This window comes from Cyprinodon tularosa, unplaced genomic scaffold, assembly GCF_016077235.1.
Source record: "Cyprinodon tularosa strain WSP-4 unplaced genomic scaffold, ASM1607723v1 ctg266, whole genome shotgun sequence".
NCBI classification, from domain to species: domain Eukaryota; kingdom Metazoa; phylum Chordata; class Actinopteri; order Cyprinodontiformes; family Cyprinodontidae; genus Cyprinodon; species Cyprinodon tularosa.
This window is the reverse complement of record NW_024038970.1, coordinates 1-20,941: the sequence shown is the minus strand read 5'-3', so window position 1 is coordinate 20,941 and position 20,941 is coordinate 1. Positions and strand designations below refer to the sequence as shown.

Below are 20,941 nucleotides of genomic sequence, written 5' to 3'. Positions count from 1 at the left end.
ACAGGTGACCTACTTTCACCCATAGATGACAGCAGCCCCACTGTGACCCTACTGGAATAGGCGGGAGAAGATGGATGGATGGATAGGTTGACTGTAAATATAACAGTAAACTGTAACAACTGTAATTAATAATAACTTAGTATTGCAGTCTGCAACCCTTACAGGCTATTTCTGCGCTCAGTACAACTAAATAAAGCTTTTTAAGAGCCGCACTATATTTCTATAGCGCCAATTCACAACACATGTCATCCTAAGGCACTTTACAGTTCAACCAGATCATCCAGTCAGATTGATTCAAAGTTTGCTATCTAAGGAAAACCAGTTGATTGCATCGACTCATTGACTCTTCAGCAATCCCTCACACTAAGCATGCTTGTAGCGACAGTGGAGAGGAAAAACTCCCTTTTAACAGGAAGAAACCTCCAGCAGAACCAGGCTCAGTGTGAGCGGCCATCTGCTGAGGCCCACTGGGGTATTAAATTATTAAAGGAATAGTACACCCAAAACATGATTAGCCTTCATTTTCTACTCACCCCCATGCTGAACAACACTCTGGAGTACTTTTTTGATATCTCAAATGCATTTGGAGATCTGGGAGGCTTCTTGCTGTCTGCTGACATTCAAATAATGGAGGTCTATGGCGCCCGAGACAGAAAGGTCCATAAAAGTCCACAAAAAACGTGTCAATATTCCTCCATACTGCTCTTCCAATGTATTCCAAGTGTCCTGAGTGGGTAGCATCCAGAATTTACTCTAAACGAAGTCATTTAGAATGTTTTTAGAGCATAAACAGTAGTGTATAGGATTTCCTGAAAGCACGTTCACAAGTCTACGGAAACCGTGGCAGACCAAACCAGATGAAAGTGCGCATTCACCGTCTGCTCTGCCGATAATGCAAGCGTAGAAGAAGAAATGTGCTGTTTACCTGTGCAAAGAAAGAAACAACGAAAGAAAAATGTCTGAGGACTTCAGTGTTGAGGAAGAGCATGAGTTCTTTGCCGAGCTGAATGCGCTGGTTTGGTCTGCCGCGGTTTCCGTAGCGTCGTGATCGCGCTTTCAGGAAATCCTATACACTACTGTTTATGCTCTAAAAACATTCTAAATGACTTCGTTTCGAGTAAATTCTGGATGCTACCCACTTAGGACACTTGGAATACATTGGACGAGCAGTATGGAGGAATATTGACACGTTTTTTGTGGACTTTTATGGACCTTTCTGCCTCGGGCGCCATAGACCTCCATTATTTGAATGTCAGCAGACAGCAAGAAGCCTCCCAGATCTCCAGATGCATTTGAGATATCAAAAATGTACTCCAGAGTGTTGTTCAGCATGGGGGTGAGTAGAAAATGAAGGCTAATCATGTTTTGGGTGTACTATTCCTTTAAGTTTATTATTGCAATGGATAAAATGAAGAAACTTTATTTTTTTTTTTCTAGGGACTTTTTCTTTGTGGTCCTAATTATGTTTTGTAATATAGACCCTTTAAAAAAAACGGCCTCATTTTTTCTACACATCTACTTCAGGAAAAGTGTTGTCATTTTTTATAAAAGCCCCATAAAAATATATATATATATATTTATATATATATATATATATCTATATATATATATAGATATATATATATATAGATAGATATATAACATCCAATGAAAAATATCCGTCGTTCTGTCTGTATTTAAACATTTTAACTTTACATGGTTCTGTCTTATTTGAGGTCAGTTATTGAGTTATTAAAAGCCACTACAGAGGTCCAAACTGCCAAACCTTACAACAAGCATAATTATTTAAAACACTTTTTGTTTGATTGGGGGTGCACATCACAGACACCCTCACCTGGAAAGCAAACACCACCTCACTGATTGAAAGGGCCCAGAATCACTTGTACTTCCTGTGGAGGATAAGGAGAGCCTACCTGCCCCCACCCATACTCCCCACCTTCTACAGAAGCACCATAGAGAGCGTTCTGACCAGCTGTCTCACTGTGGAGGCTGCAGCGCCTCAGACTGGAAGAAGGTGAGAACAGCAGAGAGGATCATGGGGGCTCCTCTTCCCTCCATTAAAGACATTTCATCCCAGCGCTGCGTGTCCAGAGCCCGTGACATCATCATTGACCCCTCACCCCCCCACCATGGACTGTTCTCCCTGCTGTCCTCTGGGAAGAGGCTTCACAGCATTCAATGCAGGACCAGCAGGTTCAGAAACAGCTTCTTCCCCACCGCCATTAGACTGATGAATGTTGAATAGAATGGGGGGGAAAAAAGTCATTCATAACTTCAGTCCTATGTTTACATTTGATCACTACTGCACTTTAAGAAATGGAAATGTCTTGAGAGCTGAACTGAACGAAATTTTATTTTGTATAAACTCTAAGTGTACAAAATGACAATAAAGGTTATGTAACTCTAAGTGATACTGAGGATGAAATCGGGTATTAAAAAATACTTTTTATTAAATTGGATGAAAAAAGGAAAAAAGCAAGAACAAAGCAAAACAAACCACAACAGACACATCACTTTTCTGTAGAGATTGTATTATATTTCCAAAAATATATGTACAGTCTATTACAAAGATTACAAAGCAAAAAGAATCGTCTATGTAACAAGAAGTTATCTAATTAAATCATCTCACATTTCCGCTGTTGGGGAAAATACGTTTGACCAGTGAATTTTCTCAATACTTTCATCACAGAAAAATAAATAATAAATCAACAATTTGCATCACTGTACAAGAAACTAAAGGCAACATGAAAACGAAGTCTAGGTTAAAGATGAAAGTCCTATCAGTCGTCTTTGGTCCTAAATGAAAAACAAAAATATGTACAACTGAAATCCTGTGGATGACAATAATTCATCTGTGAGATATAAAAATATAGTGCATTTTCCATGTATTCAGAGCTCTACTGAGTAATAGGTGTAAAAAAACCATATAAATAAATTGTACAAGCTTTACAATTCAAACCTACTGAAAGATCCCCTCAAAGCTCAGCTGTTTTTCTGACACCAGTGTGGCCGTCTTTGGAAATATCCAGCACCTCCCCGAAACGCTTCCGTCCAGCTTCTCGACATCTTGATTTAAAAAATAACTTCATTCTCTGTCATTCCTGATTTCAGCCAATGCTCTGTTACCTGCAGTCTTCTGCTTTCTTTTTTTTGGTCTTTTTCGTATTTATTTATTTTTTTAAAGATGATTTTATTACTTTGTTTTAAATCAAAATCGTTATAATCCAGAGCTAAGCGACCCCAAACAAAGCATGCCAATAAAATGAGCAGAAACCCCACACCACGGCGGTTTGTAAAAGTTGCAGGTGATTCGGACGCTGAATCGATTGTAGCCTGGCGTTAATCTCAGTTTGGCTTCAACTGCTGCCTCACAAGCAACGAGAAAAATAAAAAGACCTTGTAGAGATGGGAGTGAGGAACCTTAGAGCCAGGTTATAAATTAGACCATGAAGTGGAGAGCTGGGTGAGAGAAGGGCTGTTGTCTGTAAACCTGGGAGTTTAGTGCTGACTGAATGACTTCATGCCTGTATTCAATTCAAAGGTCTGGTTGAAACCCAACTGCTGAGCTCTGCTGTATGGGTGAGAGGAGGGAGTGTGCGACAAAGGCTGCTGGTCAGGGCTAATTCCTGCACTGGAAAAAACATCTCGAAAGAAGTAAAAATGTCTTAAATTCAGTATATTTAGCCTCTTTTTGCCAATAGAATGAGTATTTATACTCTTGAAATAAGACAATACACTTTTGTTTTCTTATTTTAAATGTAAATTGTACGGTGGCCCTGAAGTGCAAACTGCAACTACAAATCTAAAAGCGCAACTACATTAAGGAAATCGCAACTACATAAAGCAAAGCGCAACTACATTAAGGAAATCGCAACTACATAAAGCAAAGCGCAACTACATTAAGGAAATCGCAACTACATAAAGCAAAGCGCAACTACATTAAGGAAATCGCAACTACATAAAGCAAAGCGCAACTACATTAAGGAAATCGCAACTACATAAAGCAAAGCGATACTACATTAAGGAAATCGCAACTACATAAAGCAAAGCGCAACTACATTAAGGAAATCGCAACTACATAAAGCATAGCGCAACTACATTAAGGAAATCGCAACTACATAAAGCAAAGCGCAACTACATTAAGGAAATCGCAACTACATAAAGCAAAGCGATACTACATTAAGGAAATCGCAACTACATAAAGCAAAGCGCAACTACATTAAGGAAATCGCAACTACATAAAGCAAAGCGCAACTATATTAAGGAAAACACAATTTCATTAACCTACTGGAAAAGGTAGGTACCAGTGGGAAACATGACACATTGCTGATTGGACGACGGCGCCGTTTGACCCTTGAACCGGAAGTTTCGTCGTCTGAACAGTCCAGCGTCGTGATTTCGTGATTAGTCTTGAGCATATCCAGTATCACCTCGTACGTATGTCCTGATTCAAAATATTCCTGGATAACGGCAGCTATGTTTGGGGCGCTGACAATATCCATGTTTTCAAAAGCCGCAGCAGGCAGAATGACTTCAAGTTCAAGGGTCAAACCGCTCCGTCGTCCAATCAGCCATGTCTCATGTTTCCCACTGGTACCTACCTTTTCCAGTAGGTTAATGAAATTGTGTTTTTCTTAATGTAGTTGCGATTTCCTTAATGTAGTTCCGCTTTTAGATTTGTAGTTTCAGTTTGCACTTCAGGGCCACCGTAAAATTGTCTATTTCCATTGGCAAAGTGTCTAATTTACGAACTAAATTCAAGATTATTTGAAGAAAAATTTAGTTTAGGTTAGATTTTCAGCAAATTATTAGTCCATTAAACCTAAAATACAGAAATGTTTCTGACTAATTAAAATTTTAACTTCACCTTCAAGAAAATGTGACGTTTTCATTTCATTTAATCTTTTAACACCCTGTACTAACGCTGTTTTTTCAGTTTTCATTTGCTCTCAACCCCTATCAACACTAAAGCAGGACAGTATTTCTATTCATATTAATATCTTCTTATATCTCCTGTTTTCAATGGCTGGATCCGCCTGCCTTATCGTTTCAATAGAAACATGTTAGTGCACCGAAATGCCAAACGCTGGGTAAAGATTTAGCTGCTTCTCCTGTTCCTTAATGGCATTGAGGTTGAAGCGGTTGTTCCTCTGTGTTCTTTGTAATATAAGAAATGGCGGCCATCTTTAAAATTTCAGGAACCCATCGATGTTACAGCAGCAGTGAGAAACGGCGTTTGTTTTTTTATTGGCGAGCACACTCCCCCTTTAGTTGACAGCTGGATTAATACATTTTCCTATCAAAGAAAATTGCAATAAGTCACATTCAGCTAAGAAGAAAACCTTTTGGATGTTTCTGAAGTGGAGACAGATGGCACCAAAGAGGTTGATCAGGTTTAAAACGCATCGTTCCCCCCCTACAAGCTCCTGTTTCTGCTCCGTTTCTCCACCCAGAGTCCCACGGACGAAAAGAGGCGCACGTTTGGGTGCACGTTCCATCACATCCACGCCTGTGGGGGGGCCGAGCAGCGGAGAGGCTTTAACAAACAAGAGGAGCTGCATGGCCGCCCGCAGAGCCAGGACGGAAGGATTAGCCAGCTAGGCCTGCTTCTGACGCAGACTCCATCCTTTTGGTTTTGGTGGTGCAATGTGTTGGAGGATGATGTTAGCATGGCTAATTGGCACCTTTTTAGTTTCAAATGGCGCGACTTTCATCTTTTGCAACAACTCTGTTCGACATTTCCACGCCATGTTAGATTTTCATCAAATGTTTACCATATCATAGAGGCAAAACACAACAAGACGATTTCATTTGATGACTCGGCAACGGAGCGCTCTCCGAACCGTTCCAGGTCACAGAAGTACATTCCTTTTTCCCTGTCAGGGGGTGACGGAATCTCTCCAAAGGGATGGTCAGCACACAACGACATGCCTTTCATATCTAGCACCTTAAAGGATCTCTGGTGAAGACTGTTTCTCCCTGGTAATTATTGCTCTTTTAGTCAAACTCTCCCCCTCTTGACTCTGTTATTCCTCTGCAATCATTTGAGTTTGTGCACACCAGATCAAGTCCAAGATCAGAAGACACAATACCACAAGTTATAAGAAAACAAAAAAAAAAAAAAGTGACAAAAAGCCCTCCAAAGGAGCCACAGAAAGCATCACCATTTAAAGTACCTAAAAACATCGGCAATACTAAATCTAAACATGTTTTAAGGCAGTATGACATCTCCTCTGTTCTGCGATTCACCCTTTAACATTATCTGCAGCTTCAACCATTTCCAAAAAACAAAATTATGTGCAACATTTCAAGCATAATGAGGGCAGAACAATGGGTGGTTGCAAATTTCCTACAATCTTTGAACTGTGCGCGCAGATTCTTACAGTCATGTTGTGAATATTAAGACAGATATTGCTACTCTGATATAAAAAATGGGTGATTAGAGGAAAGAAATCGCCAGTTTGTGCAAACTCCTTTCAACTTTTGAGATTCTAGCAAAGCCGCTAATTTGTGGAGAGGAAGCAAGCGCGTCAGGATGCAGTTATGATGTAGAAAGCACATTAAAGAAAAGAGAAAAACTGCAACGTGACTCAAACAGTACCTGGAAGTCTGAGATGCAAAGCTCCACCGGCATCTGGATAAGATTTACCCTGTTGTCACATCAGAGGAGAAGAAGGGAAAAAGTCCTGCGTGCCACAGCATTTCTTTGTGGCAATCACATAGAAAAAAGACTTTAGAAAAAGGAACCAAAGCAAGTTTTTTTTTTCTTTTTCTTTTTTTGTCTGCTTTGTAAAGGAAATCCACATCTACGGTGTGCGCTTATTTCAATCATTAAGGTAATAAAACTCCTGTCCAACTCGCCCCTTTGATATGTGATTGAGTTCTGAAGCGCTTCTACAAACAGGAAAGAAAAAAAGAGTCATCTCATACAGGTAGTTGCTTTTTGTTGCTGTTTCTTGCCCTTTCTCTCTCTTTAGTGCCCTTTGAAGAAACGGACCTCATTCCCTCGCCGAGGAACAAAGGAATGATTTCCCTCCAGACGCAGCAGGAGGAGTCAGACACAGCAGATGTCCGTGGACTTTGACCATGGGGCCGGGTGCCACCCAGGCGCTGCTCCTGATAAGTCTCGCTTGAGTTCTCTTGCCCTGACTGATGGGTCCTGTTGCAGCTCGTCACACCTGGATGCCGGTACCATGAAGATGCAGCATCTGGGCTCTCATAGTCTGTATGCTGCTCATTATCTTTTTCTGGTGGCCCACTAGTGTGATTCCCAAGCTCATCACATCCCTGCAAGACAATACAACACATCCGTTACTATATACAGTTTATAGACTTAAGTATTAGTGAGCATCACATACAGCAGGGAGCAACAACCACACTGGAAAAAATCAAAATCTTACAGGGGAACGCCGTTTTTATTATATTGGTTCCTTGATTTTACGTTATTCCATCATGTTCTACTCACCCATATGAGTTTTGTGTCATTTGGAGCCGTTCTGAAAATATTTCGTTAGGTTATATTCAAGTAACGACTTGAAGGCACAAACTAAACTGTTCATAATTTATTCTTTATGATACACCAGCATTCAGAACATGTAGGGGAATCACTGTCCCCCAGACATCCACGGTTATATTTTTAATATTTATATGTTTTTAAAACAAAGCGGCGTGTGTATGACGTCATTCACGAGCGCCGGCTACCGTTTATTCACTAGAGATGGAACGGTTTATAAAAACCATAAGAACTGTTCGACTGTCTCGGTTCGGTTCGCGTTTGTTGCGTTCGGTTCATGATTGCTCCATTTTTTCATAGGCGAAGCGTTTACACTCCAGAGCAGAAGGTGGCGGTACTGCGACCAAAGCCAACCACCAGTAGTAAACAAGAAGAAGAAGAAGCGAAGCAGCTTAGCAGAAAAAAATCAGTTGTTGTGGAGAATTGTGTGGGTATGGCGAGTGGGAAAGAACAGGAGTTGGAAGACGCGCCAGCAGCACTTTATAGGTCTGCTGTATGGGACCGCTTTGCATAGAGTGACCTACGATGACGGCGGAAAGAAAGTTGTGGATAAAACTGCAGCAGTGTGCAAGCATTGTGCAACACGTTTTGTTTATGCTAAGAGCAACATGACCAACATGTCATGCTAACAATCAACATGAACCGAACCGAAAACCGTGACCACAAAACCATGAACCGAACCGTGGATGTTGTGAACCGTTCCACCCCTATCATTCACCCTGTTCGCTGAACCGCTGCTAGTTGTCTAGTGCTACTGCCACAGATGATCTCGCTCTCCGAATGGAATGAAACGATTCAGATTAGCTAGCCGAATATATAAGAGGTAGAGCGTAGCCGCCTGGTGTAGTGTACATTGGTTAAATAAAGTTTTTTTTGAAAAAAAAAAAAACTCCAGTCCGGCACGCGGATGACGTCATACATGCGCCGCTTTGTTTTTAAAACATATAAATATAAAAAATAAAACCATGGATGTCTGGGGAACAGTGATTCGTCTACATGTTCTGAATGCTGGTGTACCATAAAGAATAAATGATGAACAGTTTAGTTTGTGCCTTCAAGTCGATTGCTCATAGGAAGACGTTACTTGGATATAACCAGAGATGGGAAGTAACGAAGTACAAATACTTCGTTACTGTACTCAAGTAGATTTTTCTGATATTTTTACTTTACTTTACTACTTATTTTTATGGCGACTTTTTACTTCTACTCCTTACATTTTTACACAAATATCTGTACTTTCTACTCCTTACATTTTAAAAAATTGGCTCGTTACTTTAGTTTTGAATCATTTCAATGGAGTTACCGTTATTATTTTTCACGTCATCAATACCAAATTCAATCTAATTGGATGGGAATCTACGTTGCATTTGACGCACCACTACAAGATAAATCGACAGATTCGGCGGTATTCATTGGCGGCGAATCATTGCAGCTTGGTGGCGGTGGCGTTAGCATAGTAGCATGGACGACGAGATGATTGGAAATGAACACAACGGAGATCTAGTCCTATTGGCAGACATCCATTTAAAATGTAGGCAACGGCATGAAAAAAGTGGTTTCTACTTTTACTTTTATACTTTAAGTAAATTTACAAGCCTGTACTTTGTTACTTTTACTTGAGTAAAGAAGTTTAATCAGTACTTCCACTTTTACCAGAGTATTTTTTAACACAAGTATCTGTACTTTTACTTACTTTTACTCAAGTGAGTACTTTTGCCATCTCTGGATTTAACCTAACAGAATATCTTCAGAACGGCTCCAAATGACACAAAACTCATATGGGTGAGTAGAACATGATGTAATAATGTAAAATCAAGGGCCAATAAAAAAAAAACGAAATTCCCCTTTAATAAGTCATTGTTTTTTAAAATAAGTGCATTTGTTCTAGGATAAAGGAGGTAAAAGAGACATTTTGCCAATGGAACAAGACAATTTATGATATAAAAAAACAAAAAAACAAAAATGCATTGCATTATTTCAAGTGCATTTTATCTAAATATCTTATTTTAAGAGTAAAAATACTAATTCTATTGGCAATTCATCTCATTTACCTACTTAAATTAAGGGTAAATGCATTTAATTTAAGATATTTTACTTATTTCTAGATTGTTTTTCCAGTGCATGTTGAAATGGATTTGTCACAAAAGTGTTCTATACTTTCATTATCTCCCTCTACAATGTGAGGCAGTCTCATCTGATCAAACCTATCAAAAAAACAAAAAAAGCTCATCCAAAGTTCTCTTTCTTTGTAGAAATAAAATGACAGCATTAATGGAGCGATCCGATTTAGCTCTAAAAATAGATATGCATGGGCGATCCGGCTTTGCTTGCTCATGGAGGCAGGTTGTGATAAATGATACAAGACAAAAGCATAATAGAAGGAGTCAGTGAACTGTCTCACGTTTAGGAGGGAATCTTCACTCTATTTTATGAGCCACAAAATGGGAGAAGGTTTCAGATGAATTGCTTTACATTTTTAAATGAAAACAGTTCCTTCTACCATCTGAGGTTAGAGCTCATTTATAGTGTTAAACTAATATACAGGGCAAACCAGCAGGCTGGCAAATAACACTTCCTGTGGATGTACAAATACATTCTGTTAGGAAAAAACACGTGAATGAAGCTGTTGTTGATAAATGAGCTCGGCTTCTCTGGGTGGAACCAAAACACAGAAAACCCTTGTTGAACAGATAGACTGTGTGAACATCTGAACTTTACAGAATTTATCAGCTTCAAAAAAAACGAACTGATTTGCCTGAAGATGGAAAAATAAAATATGCTGTTATTATTACAGCTCTGGCAATAAACCGACAGCATAACAAGGGGATTTTTTTTGCAACTCATATATAAAGAAAATGATGGTTTTGCAATAAAAATGTTTTAAGAATACATTTCCTATCAAATATGGCTTTGGCCCTTTGATGTTTCCTCATTATGTTCCCAAAAACATATTTAACAACCACAAGAAACAGAACTTTGAGTCTCTACATATGATTCACAGATGTACCGCTGGGATTAACCCTTTATGGGGCAAGTTAGCGTTAAGAAGGGGGACCCCTTACCCCCCCTCAGTGAGGTCTAGAAGCACTAGATCTACACTGCAAAAACGATGTAGAAATAAGACAACATGTCCTAAATTAAGTGTATTTACCCCTAATTTGAGTAGAAAAATAAGATGAGTTGCCAATGGAATGAGTATATTTACTCTTAGAATATGATAATTGGATAATATGCCCTTGAAATAAGACAATGCAATAGTTTTTTCTTATTTTAAATGTACATTTTCTTGTTCCATTGGCAAGGTTTCAAACTAACTTCCTCAATTCAAGGAGAAATACACTTATTTTAAGAAAAAATTACTTATTGAGATTTAAATTTTTGTACAGTGTATATCCAGCCATCCAGCCAAAATCCTGCTACATGGGTGTAAATCTTATTTTGGCATTTGAGAAATTAGATGAGACCTGAATTATATATTATCAACTGGAAATTAAGTTAAAAAAAAAGTTAACAAGTCAAGAAAAATAATTGAGTCTAGTTAACAATTATATTTAGGTTTATGAACCAAAAATGTAAGTGCCAGTATCAGGATTAATGCCTCTAAGGTAATGTTGTACTGAAAAAAATCTGTTTCTTTCATATTTTTCATGAATTTCTTATAGAAGCACTTTTGTTATTTTTCTTAATATATTCGGCCAAGTTGCCGTTTCTTATTATTATATTGACATTCGTTTTTGTCGTCCATATTTTTTGAATCTTACAAAGGTAATAATGTCTTGTCCTAGATTTAAACAATAGTATTGGTTTCAAATGTTGTTTTTCAAAGTATTTCCCTGAGTTCCCTATAAAGGGATAAGCAAGTTCTACTCAGTTAATCAGTGACAATCTCATGCTGCGATATGCAGATGCTCTGTCTGCACCAATGAAGATCTGTTCATCTATCTATGCTTAATGTTCAACGGATTCTTTACTCTTTGATTACTTTGTCTGATAGTTGTTTGGCCCTTTAGGGCACCTATAGACTGTGTTTACAGGTTTGTGCTTTCATCACCAGATGGTCAATCGGTCATTAGGGATCGAAACATCAGTGTCATAGCATTGCTTCAAACTTAAACCCAATTTAAAGCCTTTTAAACCTTGTGTGCAGCTGATCTGATATTTTAGAATTATTTGTTTAAATTACTGCTACTAAACATGTGTTTTTCTTCAGCGAAATTAAGAAAAAAATGAACAAATTGTTGAAAAAAAAAAAAAAAGACCATGCCTAATTGCTCCCACCCCCCCAATCCCACGGCTAATTTCTAATTACTTCTCATTCTAAAGCATCCATGCATCCTCCTCCCCCTGACGTCCAATTATCCTCCGTCTTTAGCATTTAGGCTTCAGCTTGATTCTGTTTATTTGGAAAAATTAACCTGAATGCAGCTAAATGTTATCAGAAATCCTCCAATGTTTGTAGTTTTTAAGTGTATAGAAAACACAGCATACAAAAAACATTTTGTTACATTTGTGGTTTTTCTGAGGTTTTTTTTTCTCATGATTAAGACCTTTACATTGGCACTAACTGCAGAGTTTTAAAGGAAAAGTCCGCTCACATTCAGAATTCAAACTTCTGAAAGTTCTTTAAATCTGAAATTATTCCATCCTATTCAATAAATGACCAGTGTTTTTAATTCAGAGTAATTTTCTTGTGAATGTGCTTTACTGGAGGCATCCATGTTTGTCAAAGAACACTACTGCCACCTACTGGTTAGTGACGTCACGGTGCGGTATCGGCTGTTGATCAAGTCCCAGTGCTGTATCTGGTGTTTGTCACAACGCGCTATTATCCAAGTCATCTTGAAAACATTCTTCTTCCAAATGTTGGCTACATATTACGGGTTTTTTCTCTGGCCAAAAGTTCGATGGCAAATCCTCCCTCTTCAAGTTGGCGATCCAACGACCAACCCGTCCGTGGAGGATCAGGAATCAGAAAGGTGGAATAACTCTTTTTTTCACTTTTACTCGATGTATTCCAGCATCCAGCTGCCATGCACGTGGGCATTGTCAGTTTCACTATAGCTCTGGTGAATTTCAATGGTGAAGTCCTCTGGAAATCTTCAATAATTGTTGTTGATTGCAGATGTGTCTAGTAGTTCCCATTGATTTAGCTTGTAAAGCGGGGAGAATGGCGCTAGGTTAACCGCACCGTGACGTCACTGCTGGAAGATGGCAGGAGGGAGGGGTTACTATATTTGGGTGAAAATGGCCGCTTCCAGACTCAGTGATCGCGACAAAATCATAATTTTTTACTGATTAATGCTAAATTCATTAAATCACCGCAAAAATATTCATTTTAGGTATAAATAATGATAAATCAATAATTTCTTGCTGACCGAACTTTTCCTTTAAGGCTTTTTTTAATCTCTCTTCAGTATTTTTCTGTCTTCATGTAACAAAAAAGGAGTGGTGCTGTGGGCTCCTCACACCCTATTAAACGGATAAATCAGCTTAGTAACCAGAGAATAAACTGTAGTTCCTACATCATAATAAATAAATATAAATCATATTTTCCCTTATTATTCCAACACTTATAAATCAGCACAGAAGAAAGAAGCAGATGCACTTTGGATGCACTTGCTCCAATGGCAACCTTTAACATTGCATCATTGTTCTCCCCATGAATCAGTACGGATGAAAGAAGGTGAAGTTCCTTAACTTCTTTTCACGATGCTGCGTTTCCACTTACTCGATTGACATCCGGGCCACAGACTCCAAGGAACTGTAGCCGGCCGCTGTGAAGTTGTCTCTGTATCGCTCCATCTTGATGGCTTCCAGCCACTCTCCCACTGAGCGGAAAGCAGCGAAGTCTGGTGTGCTCTGATCTAACAGGGGGCTAATTGGTCTGCAGGATGGGCACAGAGAGAGACGTTTATGTCTAATGTGGAGAGGAAGTGTTTCACTGAAATTACAATCAAGCAAAGAGGCGAGACAAAGCAGCAACCAATGGCATCCAGCAGGGCGGTAAATTGGAAAAAAAGGAGGAGAAAATATGCGTCGTATGGAGGCTTCGATCGGAAAAAAACTCATAAATAGATGATAGATGTGGGCTTCTACTTTAGAAAAATATTTTTATCAATATCTGTGAAATTTAAATAGATCATCTCCCACACAGTCTCCACATAATAAAAGGCTTTTTAACCAGTTATAACCTCTAAGCTCAATTTCACCTCAGCAAAGTATGTTCTGAGTGCAAATAGAATTCATCTGACAAATGTCAGAGTGAAGGCTGGCGCTCCCGCTGCTCTGCAAAGCACCAGGAACTCATTATAGAGATTGATCTAAAAGCCCTGATATTGACCATAAAGCCATATACAGGCTGCTATTCCAATCGATTCTCCAGGAATGATCTTCTATCTTTGAACGAGAGAGGCTAAATCATCCGTGGGACACTTTAGATCATCTATTAATGCAGGAAAATCAAAGCAGAAATTCTTTATTGGCTGAGAGCACTTTTGAAACGAGTCATTTCGGCTTTATTTCCTTACCTGGTACACGTGCCCACAGGGGTTTTTAAGGTGTTAGGGTTACGGATCATTTTATCCAGGATGCCAACAATCTGGTCAAACTTTGGGCGTTCGGCGCGGTCTTTCTGCCAGCAGTCCAGCATTAGCTGGTGCAGGCCTGGGGGGCAGTCCATGGGTGCTGGCAGGCGATAGCCTTCATCTATTGCCTTAATGACCTGAGGGGCAAACAGAGACATCACTGTGAGCATTTTATATCATCTAAGCCAAAAGTTGTAATGGGAGACATCCAGTATCACTCTTAAATTTTAAAATATGACTTTATATCTATTATATCTGGTTTTCTAAGTTGTTTTAGTTTAAAACCTTTCAGTAGCAGCCATTGAAAAGGACCCTTCCCAGTCAAACTCCAGCCGAATGGCAGCCCACTTCCCTTTAACTTCCAGCAAAATCCCCTCAAACTTCCAGCATCTGCATATTTTTTTACTCTGACTCCATATTTTCACTGAATTATAGACTATGACCAGGAGACGATGATTCTCTTTAGATCTTAATGTCCACATATCATGACAGAAAGATTATTTTAGTACAAAGATTGATGTTTAAAAAGGAACCGAAGGGGACCAGCCAAAGGCCCATCAAGGAGGGCAAAATTCCTGGGGGCCCCATAAAACTCCTTTAACATGTATGGTTAACACAACTGTTCCTTATTTGTGCACATTAACTGTTTTTGATAAAATACTTTCTCTAAAATGTCATCAGAACGCTGATAATATTAAGTGTGTCTCATCCCCCCTTCAGCGTCCACCATATTGGATCAGTCCATTTGCTGCACATGTTCAGAAAGGTCCAAACAGACAGCAGCAAACCATTTGAAAACAAACCATGCAAAGAGCAGTGTTGCTAACTTAGCGCTTTAGTCGCTATATTTAGCCACTTTTCAGACCCCTCTAGAACTCTGATTTCTAAAAAGCTCCTAGCGCCAAATCTAGAGACTTTTTTCTGCTACTAGAGACTTTGGAGACAACATCTAAAAGCAGCGAACTCTGCTCTCCAGAGCGAGTAGATTGGTAACCCCGCCTCCTGCTCTCCTCTATCTTGTCTGCTGTCATGATTCATGCAGCTATTATTTCATCCAAATGAAAAATGGAGAACAGACACTGCATGAAAAGTGGGATTTTCGTCAATATACAGCACTGTAGATTGTCGTGGAATTTCAGGTTAGCGGCAGTTTACGGCAATTTGCAACCTTCGCCGAAAACTCCCGTAAATTGTCAGAAATTGACGTGGAATTTCTTAGGCAGTGTTCCCCCCATGCCTCCCCCCCATGGAATTCTAGGGGAGGCTTTAACATGTTAATGAACATGCTGTGAGCTATACAAATGCAAACCAGGGTTGCAGGGGGGGTTTTACCCCCCCTGCAACCCTGGGTAAGAACATCTCTGATACAAAGAGATCAGGTATAGCCTCTTACATTTTAGCTTGAATTGATTTATTTAATTAAAGTATAGAGACCAAAACAGATCTTTAGCTGACAGAGCAATACATTTAGAGCAGTAATTATTTTTTTTTTAAATTTGCATTTAAGATAAAAAATAAAATGTTGTCTGTCAATATGCTCAATTCACAATTACTTAAGTGGAAAAGTTTCAAGAAATGATTCTGAGATGATTCACTTTATAACATGGCGCATTATCCTGCTGGAAGTAGCCATCAGAAGATTGGTACACTGTGGTCATAAGGACATAGGTCAGCATGCTAAATTGGTATTAAGTGGCCCAAAGTGTGGCAATAAATATCCCCCAAATAGATGGTAGAAATAGATCAGGCTCAGTATAGCCTAATTATAGACTCTTACATTTTAGCTTGAATTGATTTATTTAATTAAAGTACGCTAGATTACTGTGTATGCAAATGTTATGTAAAAAAAAATACACAAAATAATTTACTTCAAAAATTAGTTTTAATCAGAATCAGTTGGCTGTAATGGTTAATTTTTTTTTTTAGATTTCCACTTTTTTTTTTTTTTTTGTTATTGAATATATAAGAAAACAATAACAATCTCAAATAACAAGTCAATAACAAATATTTCAATACAAGAAGAAATATCACAACTCCTGCTTTTGAAAAATAAAATTAAATGCACAGGCTGGAACAAAGTATAAAATAAAATAAAATAAATAAAAATAAATAAAATAATAATAGTAGTTAAAGTAAATTATTCAGTGGGGACTACCAACTGAAATTCTTCAATTAACTCAAACAATTTAATTGCATTTAAATTCTGCATCTTTCTCAGACATCTTTTGAAAAGGGAAAGTTCATTTTTGAGAGCAGAGATTGAGAGGGAGCATTTTGCATAGCGACATTTATGGATATAATACTTTGTTACAATTAGAATATTGATTAAAAATTCCAAATTTTTTTTCTTTAATGGATAAACCGAATTGAATGTTTTGCCAGGAAATAAAATCTAAATTTATTGTTTTAGAAGACAGAAAGGTTCGAAGTTGATCCCATAAGTTTAATACTTCTTTACATTCATAAAAAAGATGTTTAGTTGTTTCCAATTGAGTTGTACAAAAGCCACAATTCTCAACATTAAACTTAAATCTCTCTCTTAAAAACTCATTTGAAGGATATATGTTATTTATTATTTTAAATTGTAATTCTTTATATTTAGGAGGAATTGGGAATTTCAAATAATTTGTCCTAATTTTGACTATCATAGATTTCTTAAAATTTTGTAAGAGAGCTGTGCTTTTTGTTCTTCCTGGGTACATATTATTTATAGAATATTGATTCAAAAACTTGTTGTTGCATTTATTATCTCTAATGTCCACCTGCTCAAATTCAATCTTATGGAGACAAACAATTGCAATTGCAAACAATTTATAGGTGCATTACCGCCACCTTCCAGAATGGAGCGACGCGAGCTCTTCTCGCGAGTCCTTCCGTATAACAATGACGTCGTATGTGATTGGAGGAGCCTGATGAGCCTTCGGCCCCATCGTCCAATCACGTGTGAGCTTTTGTGCACTACGACTTCTCGCGAGACCAGCATATTAGCAGACATGTTTGTGTTACTACACTTAGAAGAACTTAATCTCCAGTTACCGTGTTTGTATTTTGTTGTTACGTGAACAATGGCTGCACGACGTCTCGCGTTCAACTCGCCTCCAACTGCTCTTAGTCCACAACTTTCGGCCAGCCCGCAGACTGACGAGAAGAAACTGCTGATTGCTATCAGCGGACTGTCTCGTCAGCTTGCCCAACGACTGCCGACATGAATGAGCGCTGGAGAATTCGATGCACTCCAGGTTGTAGTCCATAGAGGACAAGATGGCGGCTCGGCAGTCGAGCAACTTTGCGGGATATACGAACTCGAGGAAGAGAAGACGGGTGCACAACGCCACGCTAGCGGTAAATATAAGTTCGATTACTGGTAGCTATGCTAAAAGCAGCCTAGCTTAGCTAGGCAAGCTAAAGGCAACCTAGCCTAGCTAGGTAAGCTAAAAGCAGCCTAGCCTAAAGCTTTATTAAAGTGTATTTTTTGTGATTCACAGGAATCAGTATGCCGTCTTAACAACTCGGAGACTAATTGCAGGCGCTATGAACCGGAGCAGGGGTAAGGTTTAAAGAATATGCTTTCATTCTGCGGTAAAAGGACATGGATACCGACCATAGCTGTACTTTTTTTTTTCTCACAGACTACAGTCGCCTCACAATGAGGCGGTGACCTCCTATTTGCTCGGATTTGCACGATGTTGATAAAGACGACATTGTGTGTAAGTGACTTGTTTTAATGTTTTCTCCTTCCTTGTTACTGTGACTTGCGTTTGATTTTATTTTTTTTTATTCATACCTCTCATTTGTTTTCCAGCTGCCTGTAAGACGTATTATGAGACGGTATGCAGGAGCTTCAGATACACGCTGCTAGCCAGCACGCTGCGTGCGGAGGCTGCCAGGCTATCTGCTCGGAGTCGGGACAGAAGAAAGATGGTAAGAATTTATTTGGTGACTATTTTTCAGGTGCATTGATAGATGTGTTGTGTCCGTATGCAGTGCGCTGATTCATTGTTTTTTTTTTTCAGCTGCTGAAGGCGAGGCAGAGTGTGTTGGCAGATGAGGAAGTGGAACTCTGGAAGTCCGCCGTCGGCGGCGGTGTCTCTGGATGGATTGTACGGTCGCCACCATTTCGTAGGCCGGATCTCACTGAACTCTGTGTTAAGCTGCAGTCCCGGTTAGAAGCGATGCCGAAGTACAGGGCCACACACAGTAGGCGTCAGCACATCGGACCTGCCTCGGAGGGAATGCTGCCTGTTACCTCCAACCCCGATGAAGCAAACGGACCGTTCACGGAGTTGTAATTTTTAGAAACGCATGTGTTTGGATACGCGTTGTATATAGTTGTGTGTGTTTTAATAAAGCTCTTTCTTTGCATAAACAGCTTCCTGGCAAATGTTCATTTCCTGTATAAATTCATTCATGTCCTTGATGGTAGCATAATAATTGTATAGTAGTGTAGGATAACATAAATACACAGCATATGAATGAATAAATATATGAATGAATAAATATATGAATATATATATATATGAATGAATAAATATATATATGAATAAATATATATGTAAATATATATATATATATGCCAACCAATCACGAGCGACTTTACTTGTTTAAAAGGAAGCGGTTCCGTCCAATACTCAGTAAGAAAATTAAAGCCTGGCGTGGCCACGTGTGGTTTTGCTGCCAATCACGAGCGATTTTACTTGTTTGAGAATAGTGGTTTCAGCCAATACTGAGAAGGTTATTCAAGCCAGACCTGGCCAGCCGCGCGGGTTTGCTGCATTCATATGCTAATTAGGGCCATTAGTACAGCTGATCGCTCTCCACATACGTCAGAGTCCGTTTCCGACAATTTGTGGCACGACAAACGCGGACAAGCACGGGTTGCAAATTGTCGGAAACTGACGAAAATCAGGCAGATCTGCGGGAGTTCACGGGGGTTTACGGGGACGAAAATCTCACTTTTCATGCAGTGAGAGAAGCAGATCATGGCTTGTCTACAGTGAAAAGAAGGACTGGGTTATTTACTTTGGCCTTTTTGGAAACACAGGAAGGAGCAATCAGCTAAGTGAGCTTAGTGCTTGGAAAAAATCTTTCATTCCTTTAGAGACAGCATGAAAAGTCAGCTGAGAACAAAACATAGAGAGGAAAACAAGAAGAAAAGGGACAAGAAGAGAGGGACACAACCTAGAACAGATAATGGATGTCTATTCTATTAACATTTCTCTATCTGTAGAATGGGTCTGTTTTATGTGTTGTCCTCTCAATTCAGAGGGCCCCCTGCCTGTCTTTGCCTAGGGCCCCAAATTTCCTAAATCCGCCCCTGGATATGCTTAAATAAAATCATGGGAAACCATGATGGAAACATTTTAATGGAAATTAATTCAGATTTTATGCTGGGGTTTCATAATATTCACATAAAAAACAAATAAGTAAGGAAATAATACTTTTTTGAAGTTTGTATGTCAGCTCTAGTAAAAAAAAAAAAAAAAAAAAAAAAAAAAAAAAATATATATATATATATATATATATATATATATATATATATATATATATATATATATATATATATATATAAAAAAATATATATATATATATATATTTATATATATTAGACCCAAAAGCAGAGGAGTTTAGAGTAGCAATGCAATTGTGTTTTCTTATTTTTTATGTAAATTGTCTTGTTCCATTGGCAAAATGTCTCACTTTCCTCCTTAATTCAAGATTAAATACATTTATTTTAAGAAAAAATTACTTATTTAGATTTTTGCAGCGTGTTTATACATATATTAAGCGTTTTGCTTCATGAGCTATAAGGCATAAAATGAACTGAGAAAAAATGAGAAAAGAAAAAGTGGTATGTATGTGTAATAAAGCAACATCATAAATAAACACACTGCAAAAATTGAAATCTAAATTAGTCATTTTTTTTTTAAATAAATACATTTTGTCTTAAATTCTGGGAAGTAAGTCAGACTCTTTTCCAATGGAATAAGACAACTTACATTTAAAATAAGAAAAAAAAAATCTATTGTCTTATTTCAAGTGCATTTTATCTAATTATTTTATTCTAAGGCTAAACATTCTCATTCAATTGGCAAAGTATCTCTTTTACCTGCTTAAAGTAAGGGTATATACACTTAATTAAAGATTAAGTGTATATATTTCAAGATTGTTTTTGCACTGCATCAGCTTAAAAGAGAATTACACTGCAATAACGATCTAGAAATAAGTAAAAATTTCTTAAATTAAGAGTATTCACCCTTAATTTGAGCAGGTAAATGAGATAGTTTGCCAATTGAATGAGTAATTTTACTCTTAAAATAAGATAATTAGATAATATGCACTTGAAATAAGACAATGTAATTGTGTTTTCTTATTTTAAGTGTAAATTGTCTTGTTCCATTGGCAAGATGTTTGTTTTACCTCCTCAATTCAAGAACAAACACATTTATTTTAAGAAAAAATCACTTATATAGATTTTGAATTTTTGCAGTGTAATAAAAAAAAACTGGAAAAAATAAATCCTGTTGAGGGATTGAGTCAATAGGATGTAGGACTTTGCTTCATTCCCCACATACACACATCCTGAGAAGCCTGTCCAGCTATGGAGCGTCTTAAACAAGGTCACTGTGAAAATCTGCACTGCAGGGGATTAAAGCCTGGAGGCGTCCCCACCGCAAGGCCGAACCAGCAGCTGAACCAGCGTCAGGGAAAAAACTTCCAGCTGAGAGACGCGTGGCGTTGGAATTTATGTAACACGTACGACATTCAGCTGTCTGATGAAGACCGGAGGGTTGAAAATCAGCCGAACAGTGATGTGCCCAATAGGCCGGAGAAAAGTTCCCCCTTC

General features: G+C 38.4%; 1 protein-coding gene across 1 annotated transcript; it reads right to left on the bottom strand.

Moving 5' to 3' along the window:
• Nucleotides 1-5,792: 5,792 nt before the first annotated feature.
• LOC119786118 (ephrin type-A receptor 7-like) lies at nucleotides 5,793-14,270 on the bottom strand. Its single transcript, XM_038289222.1, has 3 exons — nucleotides 14,041-14,270; nucleotides 13,242-13,397; nucleotides 5,793-7,287 (listed from the first exon to the last, which is right to left on the bottom strand). The coding sequence occupies exons 1-3, from the start codon at nucleotides 14,265-14,267 to the stop codon at nucleotides 7,173-7,175; spliced, it is 498 nt and encodes a 165-aa protein (XP_038145150.1). The 5' UTR covers nucleotides 14,268-14,270; the 3' UTR covers nucleotides 5,793-7,172.
• Between the last annotated feature and the right edge of the window lie 6,671 nt (nucleotides 14,271-20,941).